Here is a 10,020-nt window from a genome sequence, read left to right as displayed (position 1 = left end):
CAGAGAGCCCGACGTGGGACTCGATCCCAGGACCCTGAGATCATGACCCGAGCCAAGGCAGAGGCTTTAACCCACTGAGCCACCCAGGCGCCCCAAAAACATAACTTTCTTTAGGGTAGGAGCAGAAAGGGAGCCCAAGAACCTCCTTAGCCATTAGGTTAAGAGTTTCTGCTTTGGACCCAGACACACTTGGGTTCAAATACTGACTTTAGGGGCGCCTGGGTGGCTCAGCGGGTTAAAGCCTCTGCCTTCTCACAAGTAGGCAGAGAGGCAGGCAGAGAGAGAGGAGGAAGCAGGCTCCCTGCTGAGCAGAGAGCCCGACGTGGGACTCGATCCCAGGACCCTGAGATCATGACCCGAGCCGAAGGCAGCAGCCCAACCCACTGAGCCACCCAGGCGCCCCAAAAATTTTTTTATTTTTTTATACACATATATTTTTATCCCCAGGGGTACAGGTCTGTGAATCATCAGGTTTACACACTTCACAGCACTCACCACAGCACATACCCTCCCCAATGTCCATAACCCCCTTGCCCAATCCCCCTCCCCCCAGCAACCCTCAGTTTGTTTTGTTATAGTTTGTCTCCCTCCCAATCCCATCTTGTTTCATTTATTCTTCTCCTACCCTCTTCACCCGCCATGTTGCACTCCACTTCCTCATATCAGGGAGATCATATGATAGTACAATCCATTTTTAATAGAGTTAAGTGTTGAACTAGTTGACCTCTAAGTTATTTAGATGATGAGATGAGAAGGCAAGGCAAATGACTTTACCATCAAACCACTGCAGAGATTCTCTAACAGCCTGGGCTACAACTGATTGCAATATGTCAATGTCAGGACCCCTCGGCTGAGCAGCACAACTCCAGAAACATTACATTTGTTTACCTTATTGACTTATTCTACAGAATCACTGTTTATATATTTGGGGTGGGGAGATAAACTGTGTTGAGTAAGACTATGAAGTTTAGACTCTTACCTGAGTCACTGTTAACTATCCTTGCAGCTTACAGGGGCATCAATTTTCAGATTTGAGAAAATAAAAACCTGCTCTGCCATTCAAGAGAATGGGAAAACACATAAAAAGCAGCCACAGAGTTCACAGGAAAAAAAATATGCCTTTGACTTGGGTTGTGATCTCTGGGTCCTGGGATTGAGCTTCGCATCGGACTTCTGGTTCAGCAGGGAGTCTGCTTCTCCCTCTACCTCCCCATCCCATCCCACTCCCCCCTGCCCCCATGCTTGTGCTCTCTCTCAAATGAATAAATAAAATCTTGAACAACAACAACAACAAAAATAACCTGTCTTTGAGAAACTACTGTTTTCTTACTCAATGAAGAGTAAGATGTCTTAAATTGTAGACTGATTCAAATTATATCATATTATGCCTGGAAGGTATAAGTCATTCAACACATTAAGTACAATTTCTAAGTAGCCTTGATTTACAACTAAAGTACAGAGCTTCAAATAAAGAGTTTGCGAAGACAAAATCCCACATTTATCTGAATTCTGTAGAGTTTACAGGAGACAGAACCCTGTGTCCACTTCACAGTCCAAACCTGATGCTGATTCCTTTTCACTTAGCCTGGTTTTGCTTTAAGTTTATCAAAACATTGCTTCATTTACATTTCACCTAAGCTTCACCCTTCCTCCAAATTTATAATAACTCTATCTTTCCTTAGGTAAATGTCCCATAGTTCTTCTAGTGTACAGTCTCCCTTGTAGCAATGATCAATAAACCTGTCTTTAGGGTGCCTAGGTGGCTCAGTCGGTTAAAGCTTCTGCCTTTGGCTCAGGTCATGATCTCAGGGTCCTAGGATCAAGCCCCGCATGGGGCTCTCTGCTCAGCAGGGAGCCTGCTTCCCCCTCTCTCTCTGCCTGCCTCTCTGCCTACTTGTGACCTCTCTCTGTCAAATAAATAAACAAAATCTTTACAAAAAATAAACCTGTCTTTATTAGACTGAAGGTTTGTCTCTGGTGGTGTTTAGCTGATTGGGCTAAGATAAATAACATAGCAATAGGATTCCAAAGATATTAAAACTTGCATTAATAAGAGAGCAGCCTCAAGCAAACACTATAAAGAAAATATGAGAATGTGACAAAATAGATCAACTAAAATGCAGCACCAAGGACTTATTATAAAAAGAGGATACTAAACAGAAGAACAATGTGTGTTTCAGCTACAAACTGGGCTTGGCTGCTTCCATGGATGTAATTCTGGGGGGAGAAAAAAAACAAAATGAAATATTTAAATATACATTAACTTTTGATATTCTAATCCTAAAATTGGCTATTCTTGAGCCCTATTAAATTATTAATGCACCTGATTTACATAAGCATTGAATCTGTGGCATTCATCAGTAAAGAAACTGGAAAAAAATAAACACTATTTCTGTGTTATTTATTATTCATTTGTCTTTTCATTGTACTATGTTCTCAACAACAGAATACATGAGAAACATAGTACTTCAGTGTACAAGACCATGAGGTACAATAATGTAAACTCCATGAAGGCAAAGATTGCTCTTGTTTACCACTGTATCTAATAATACTTAGCACAGTGCCTAGAAACAGTAGATGCTCAAGTACTTATGCATTTCAACTAACTGTTTAGTTGAAAGCTGACTTTGATTCTTAGCCTCTTAGAGTCAAAAGGACTCATCAAGTGTGATAAGGATAAGGAATTTTCCACTTTTAAAAGCACATTTCATTAACTGAAGCTCATCATCCAAGAGAGATTGAAAACCCAATTCCTTCACACCTTGGCAATGGTGTCACCAAATAATAATTATTACCTATCTATCTATCTATATGTATATAGATAATCAATAATTAATAATAATAAATAATTATTAAGGTTAACTTTGGTGTATAATGGAAAGAAATTCTGAACTTCCCTTACCACATGTCCTGTGTGCGGATTCTTATGAGCATATGGTGGTCCTCTTATATGGTTCCACATTTGACCAGATGTCATAGCAAGCACAAAACACTAGGAAACAAAAAATAAGGAAATACTTATATAACATGGTACAGCTGCTCCTATACTGATCAGACTAACAGGTTGATAAAAAGCATGTCTGCTCAAGTAATACAGGAACCAAATTTTTTCAGATGAGTAATTTTTGAATAAGGCTTGTATTTCACAAGAATCACTAATACTTACACTGAAAGGAAAATCCTATTTTAAAATTATATATAACCTGATAGATGTTTAAAATTTAAAACTGAAGAGCCTTTTAGAAGAATATTTTCAAAAGAACTGCATATGTTCTTAGGGGTGACATCCTATCATTGAAATTGGATAAAAAAGGAGCACAAGTTCCCACAAACTCTGGCCTAGTGCTAATAAGATAATGAAGGAAACAAAATGATTTTAAGGCATGAATAAATAAAATCCCCCTCACAGGTAAGAAATAAAACAAAATATTGTAACAATACAATACAATACAACAATACAATATTGTATGCAAACAATTTTTTAAAAGTTTTGAGATGGTTTATTTTCTGAGGTTGTTACCCTTCTAGGTTTACTACATTCAAAGTATTTAAAAATCATTTTTTCTACTTATCTAAGTACAGAATTATCATAGTTCTTTAAATAATTCATTATCCCCTAAATAATTTACTGTATAAGTATTTGAAACACTTTTGTCTTCATTTACACATGACAGTTCTCCTGAGAAATGTATACATTTTATTGAGAAAAAAATCAAATATATTATAGAGGTGCTGTTATTTAAAATACATCTTAATAGTTTTTTATTTTAAGCTTATAAAAATTTTAATTTATATATATTTGACATACATTTATATATGCAAACAAGTTTTGTTCTAAAATTCACTCACCAAAGCTGCAAAAGCCCAACCAGTTTTATTAAAAAGAAATTCCATATTGCTTCTTCGAAGATACACAAGTCCACCAATAACAGCCAAAAGCAATCCCAACATAAGAGGACCAGCATAATTTGGGGGTCTAATTACTCTAATCTAATGGAAAGGAAAGAAAAAATGTTTTAAGTATGGAATTTACTTGTTAATTATATAGGTCAAACTAATTCAAAATGAAAGCAATCAAAACTAGTGTGGTTATTGTTGTGATGAGCACCAGGTGTTGTGTGGAAGTGTTAAATCTTTGTATTTTACACCCGAAACTAACAGTTCACTATATTTAATTAATTAATTAATTAAAATTATTAAATAAAATTAAAAATTATTTAAATAAAAACTTTAAAAGGAAAATCATACTTTTTTCTTTTCATCCTAATCAAAAAAGTCTACAGTGTATCCCCAAATGGGATAGATAGGTACAGTATTCTGTTTAACTACAACACAACATCTTTTAGATTAAGAAGAATACCACTATATAGTCCATCAAAAACCACTCAAAAGAGTGGTTTCCATGCTGAATCAATAAGGTAATAGAAAATGTTTTATAATTTCATTCTTTCATCAGGATGTTTCTGTTAAATGCTACTTATGAAGCAGCTGCCAGACTATTCCACTTCAGTGATATGGTAACGAGACCAATTCAGACCTCCCTGTAAGACTGGAAGAAGACAATGGAAGGAGTAACTTTCTACAAAGTAGGGAAACTTACATTGACATCAGTTCTGTCAGCAATCCACCGGGCAATCTGTTCAGCTGAAAAACCACGCACCTGCAACTCATATGTATCACCTCGCTTCGGTTTCCCTTTTGCAGGAAAGTTGATGAAAGTTGGAGCTGAATTCATGTTGAGCTGAATAAAAAGAAGTCCATGAAAATATAAGTTATCAAGAAAATAATCTTAATAGCAAATATTACCTTGAAATTTAGGCATTTTACAAAGATGAGGAAGCCTAGGTTTAGGGAAATTAAGCGATTTGCCTAAGGAAAGTGGTGGAATCAGGATTCAAACCCAAGACTGTCTGTGACCTTAATTAGTACACTTCACTGACCAAATATTAACTCTGAGCTAGGAAACCTATATTCTACTCCTTTAGAATGGAAAATCTCCCATATCACAAACATTTTAATTTGTTCAGAAATAACACAAAAAGAACACATTTGCAAGAACTAAAATTGCCTTTTGTAGCTGAAATAAACTCCAAATTGAGTACATTTTCAGTCTGAGTAAACAAGATAGTGCTCTAAAACTAAAGTGAAAATCAATACAAAATGGTAGTCATGTGCAGAAATAGTTAATTCTAAAAGTTTCTTAAGTGTTTACTGATAAGCATCACATTCTCAATAATGTGACCAAGGTATTCTTAAAGAAGACAACATTGGAATTATTTAGGTAAAAAAACCATAACTGACTCATCTGCCTTATATCTTTCCTGATATAACTGTATTTGTAGAAAATAAAAAGTCTAAGTACAGGGAAAAGATGCTGACCAACAGATGCAAATATTCAGGTCCCCTCAACAGGTAACCCTATAAGGGAGATTAGGTTATGTGAGACATTTATAATTTAAAGACATCAGACAATAAAACAATCTAACGCTCTTGCTTTGATCCTATACTCACAACAGAACCCTCTAACAGTAATTTTTTAGACTTTCCCATAAGGAAGGAGAGCATAGTGATTAATGGATATGATTATTTTGGTCTCCTTGGCAAATTAATGAATAGATGAGTCCTTTAGTTACCAATGTCCACAGATTTTTAGTTTGGTAAGTGCGTACAAGGTCTCCAGAACTAAATAAATTCTGGCTACACTGTTAAAAATTCAATTTCAGTCTAAAAAGCTAAGAACCAGACCCTGGACAGTGTTCACTCCACAAACTACTACCCAAACTTCAGGCTGAAATCTTTTTAAAAATTTGTATGTATGTAATCTCTACACCCAATACAGGGTTGCTGGAATGCACTATCTTGAGATCAAAAGTCACATGTTCTTCCAACTGAACCAGGGAGGTGCCCTTAAGACAAAATCATCAATATTTAACTATATCACTTTTGATTTTTTTAAAAAAATGTATAAAAATCTAGGTAATATATGAATCTATTTCCCTTAGGAAATAAAAATAGTTCCAACTGCAATCAATTCTAGCAGCCACTATTGTTTTTTTTCAAGATTTTATTTATTTATTTGACACAGAGAGAGAGAGAGAGAGAGAGTGAGAGAGGAAACAAACACAAGCAGGGAGTGGAAGAAGGAGTAGCAGGCTCTCCACCGAGAAGGGAGCCCAATGTGAAGCTCCAGTCCAGGACCCTGGGATCATGACCTGAGCCGAAAATAGATGCTTAATGCCTGAGCCACCCAGGCACCCCTAGCAACCACTATTATTATTTCTAGACTTTTCTGAATTTATTCATATACATGTGTATATACCAACAGAAAACACAATATTGCTTTCTGTTTGCTTGAACACAAATGGTATCATATTAACTATAATATTCTATAATCTTCTTTTTATATGCAGCCATGTTTGAAGGATCTATCCATGATTGTGTGTGTGTGTGTGTGTGTGTGTACACATTCCTCACTCTTTCAGATTACTAAGAAACTATGCTATTGTTGGACTTTAGTCTTTTTTTTTTCCAGTTAAACATAATGTTGCAATGAAGAGCCACATACTTATCTTCCTGTATACCCGCTAAGAGTTTTTCTCCAAAGATCGACTTGTTAGGTCACAGGGTAGAAACATTTGAAATTAAAATGGATAGAGTCAACTTTCTTTCCAAAGTGACTGTACCAATTTATACTTCTATCCGTCAATAAAGGAAGGTATCTATTTCTCTGTATTTTTACCATAAGTTTGTATAATGGGTAAATATTGTGCATCACAATTCTTGTAACTTGTATTTTCATAATTACTAGTATAAGAACTTTATACCAGGGGCATCTGGGTGGCTCAGTGGGTTAAAGCCTCTGCCTTCGGCTCAGGTCATGATCCCAGGGTCCTGGGATCGAGCCCCACATCAGGCTCTCTGCTCGGCAGGGAGCCTGCTTCTCTTCCTCTCTCTCTGCCTGCCTCTCTGCCTACTTGTGATCTCTGTCTGTCAAATAAATAAATAAAATCTTTAAAAAAAAGAACTTTATACCAAATCATCCCTTTAAAAATATTTTGTAGACTAAAGACACAATCAAGAGAGTGAAAAGGCTGGGCGCCTGGGTGGCTCAGTAGGTTAAGCCTCTGCTTTCGGCTCAAGTCATGATCTCAGGGTCCTGGGATCGAGCCCTGCATCGGGCTCTCTGCTCAGCAGGGAGCCTGCTTCCCCCTCTCTCTCTCTGTCTGCCTCTCTGCCTACCTGTGATCTTTCTCTCTGTCAAATAAATAAATAAAATCTTTAAAAAAAAAAAGAGTGAAAAGGCACTATCTCCAAATCATATATCTGATAAAGGGTTAATATCCACAATATATGAAGAACTACAATTCAACCAAAAAAACAAACAAACAAAAAAACAAACCCAAACAGATTAAAAACTGGGAAGAGGACGTGAATAGATGTTTCTCAAAAAAAGATAAAGAAGTGGGCAACAAGCACATGAAAAGATGCTCTACATCACTTAATCATTAGGGAAATACAAATCAAAACTATAATGAAATACCTCTTTATACCCATTAGAATGGCTACCATCAAACAAAACAACTAAAAAATAAATGTTGCTGAGGTAGTAAAGAAACTGGAACCCCTGTGGTGTACTGCCAGTGGGAATATGAAATGGTGCAGCCACTACGGAAAACGGGATGGAGGTTCCTTAAAAAACTAAAAATGGAACATGATCCAGGAATTTCAATTCTAGGTGTATATACCTGAAAGGATTGAATGCAGGGTCTCCAAGAGATATTTGTACACTTATTTTCACAGCAGCATTATTCACAATAGCCAAAAGATGGAAGCAACTCAAGTGTCCATCAATAGATTAATGGTTAAATAAAAGGTGCTATATACATACATTTTCAGCCTCAAAAAAGAAAAAAAAAATTTGACACATGCTACAACATGGATAAACTTTGAGGACATAATGCTAAATGAAATGTCACAAAATGACCAATATTGTACATTTATTTTTTTAAAGATTTTATTATTTATTTGACAGAGAGTGAGAGAGAGCACAAGTAGGGAGAGTGGCAGATGGAAGGAGAGGAAGAGGTAGGCTCCACACTGAGCAAGGAGCCAGATGCCAGCTCAATCTCAGGATCCCAGGATCATGACCTGAGCCAAAGGCAGATGCTTAATGGACCTAGCCACCCAGGTACCCGGTATAATTACATTTATATGAGGTACCTACAGTAGTCAAAGTCATAGAGACTGAAAGTAGAATAGTAGTCACCAGGGGCTATGAGAAGAGGGAATGGGGAATTATTTAATGGGTATTGAATTTCAGTTTTATAAAATACAAAGAGTGCTGGAGATTGGCTGCACAACAATGTGAGTTAACTTAGCGCTAGTGAATTTTATATTTAAGATTGATAAAGACAACACATTATATGTTATATATATTTTCCCACATATACTGTGGCATATGATACTACTATTTGGAGAAAGATTTGAATTTCTTTCACAAATGGATATACTACCATCCTTATACCACTAACTCTAAATAGAGTTCTAAAATAGGCATCAATTATGAAAAGCTATTTGATGTAAAAGAAAATTAGTTTTGTATTTTTATAAATCACTAACAGAAATTCCTTGCGTATATTGTTAAAATAAGTGGAATTACAATTTTTAATTTCTAAAATAATACCACAGCTTGAATAACAGACAATGAGAAAGCAATTTATTAAACTCAGAAATTATTTCCATTGGTCTAATAAAGGCAAAATGCACTCATCTTTTAGGTTGTAGCATGTTTTTTTTTTTTTAAAGATTTTATTTATTTATTTGAGAGAGAGACCGTGAGAGAGAGCACATGAGCAAGGAGAAGGTCAGAGAGAGAAGCAGACTCCCCGTGGAGTTGGGAGCCCGATGCGGGACTCGATCCGGGGACTCCGGGATCATGACCTGGGCTGAAGGCAGTCGTCCAACCAACTGAGCCACCCAGGCGCCCTGTAGCATGTTTTTTTTAAAGATTTTATTTATTTATTTGACACAAGTAGACAGAGAGGCAGGCAGAGAGAGAGAGAGGAGGAAGCAGGCTCCCTGCTGATTAGAGAGCCTGATGCGGGGCTCGATCCCAGGACCCTGAGATCATGACCTGAGCTGAAGGCAGAGGCCCCAACCCACTGAGCTACCCAGGAGCCCCTGTAGCATGTTTTATAAATGTACTCGTTTTGATTTAAGGGGCTGTGACTGGAATATGACTGGCACAATGACATACTGTAAAATGGGAATATTAAGCTGTTTGGTATTTATTGAATATCCATTATGTACTTAACACTGATAGCTATAGGATGTTGGCTCTACTCTGAAGTAAGTGATTATATTCTAAGATGAACTGTCAAACAACTATAGGGCTAATTTTACTATGAGGTAGAATGTGGATACATGTATAATAGAAATATAAGGAAAATAGTATGGCAACACAAGAAAAGGGATGACTCACATTTCATTTGGAAGATCTGAAAAGGCTGCAAGGGAGTATCTGAAATGAGGCCTAAAGGTAAGTGGAATTTTGAGGGGAGAGAAACAATCAACGATACTGAAATAAGACAGTGTATGACATAATATAAATATGAGAACGGTGCTTATGCATCTGCAGTAAAGAGTGCATGAATGGAAAACTAAGGAATTTTGGCTTTAGTGTAATGTCACTATTTTCAAAAGTATGTTCCACAGAATCTAAGCAAAATCCTTCATTAACTAGTCCAATAATTTGGGAAGTTCTGCATATCACAGCCCAATACTGGATTTGAAAAATAACACACACCAGAATGTTAAAGTCTATGAAAAGTCCTGTGTTGGGAGACAATTCTCCATAGGTTTCTTGTGTTTCTGCATATGCTTCATTAAGAGGAATCGACTAGAACTCATACAGCAATTCAGCAATGTGGCAGGATACAAAGTCAATGTACAGAAATCAGTGGCTTTCTTATACACTAACAATGAAAATACAGAAAGGGAAATTAGAGAATCGATTCCATT

At 36.6% G+C, this 10,020-nt stretch overlaps 1 protein-coding gene across 1 annotated transcript in view; it reads right to left on the bottom strand.

Moving 5' to 3' along the window:
- MAGT1 (magnesium transporter 1) overlaps positions 1 to 10,020 on the bottom strand; it is a 74,909-nt gene that overhangs the window by 15,817 nt on the left and 49,072 nt on the right. Inside the window, exons 4-7 of the mRNA XM_059385084.1 lie at positions 4,601 to 4,741; positions 3,850 to 3,990; positions 2,903 to 2,992; positions 2,154 to 2,217 (exon numbers count right to left, since the gene is read on the bottom strand). Coding sequence (XP_059241067.1) covers positions 2,154 to 2,217; positions 2,903 to 2,992; positions 3,850 to 3,990; positions 4,601 to 4,741 — 436 coding nt within the window. The remainder of the gene's footprint in view (positions 1 to 2,153; positions 2,218 to 2,902; positions 2,993 to 3,849; positions 3,991 to 4,600; positions 4,742 to 10,020) is intronic.

This window comes from Mustela nigripes, chromosome X (genome assembly GCF_022355385.1).
Source record: "Mustela nigripes isolate SB6536 chromosome X, MUSNIG.SB6536, whole genome shotgun sequence".
Taxonomy (NCBI): Eukaryota; Metazoa; Chordata; class Mammalia; order Carnivora; family Mustelidae; genus Mustela; species Mustela nigripes.
The sequence above is the reverse complement of the archived record's forward strand: the minus strand, read 5'-3'. Positions and strand labels throughout refer to the sequence as shown.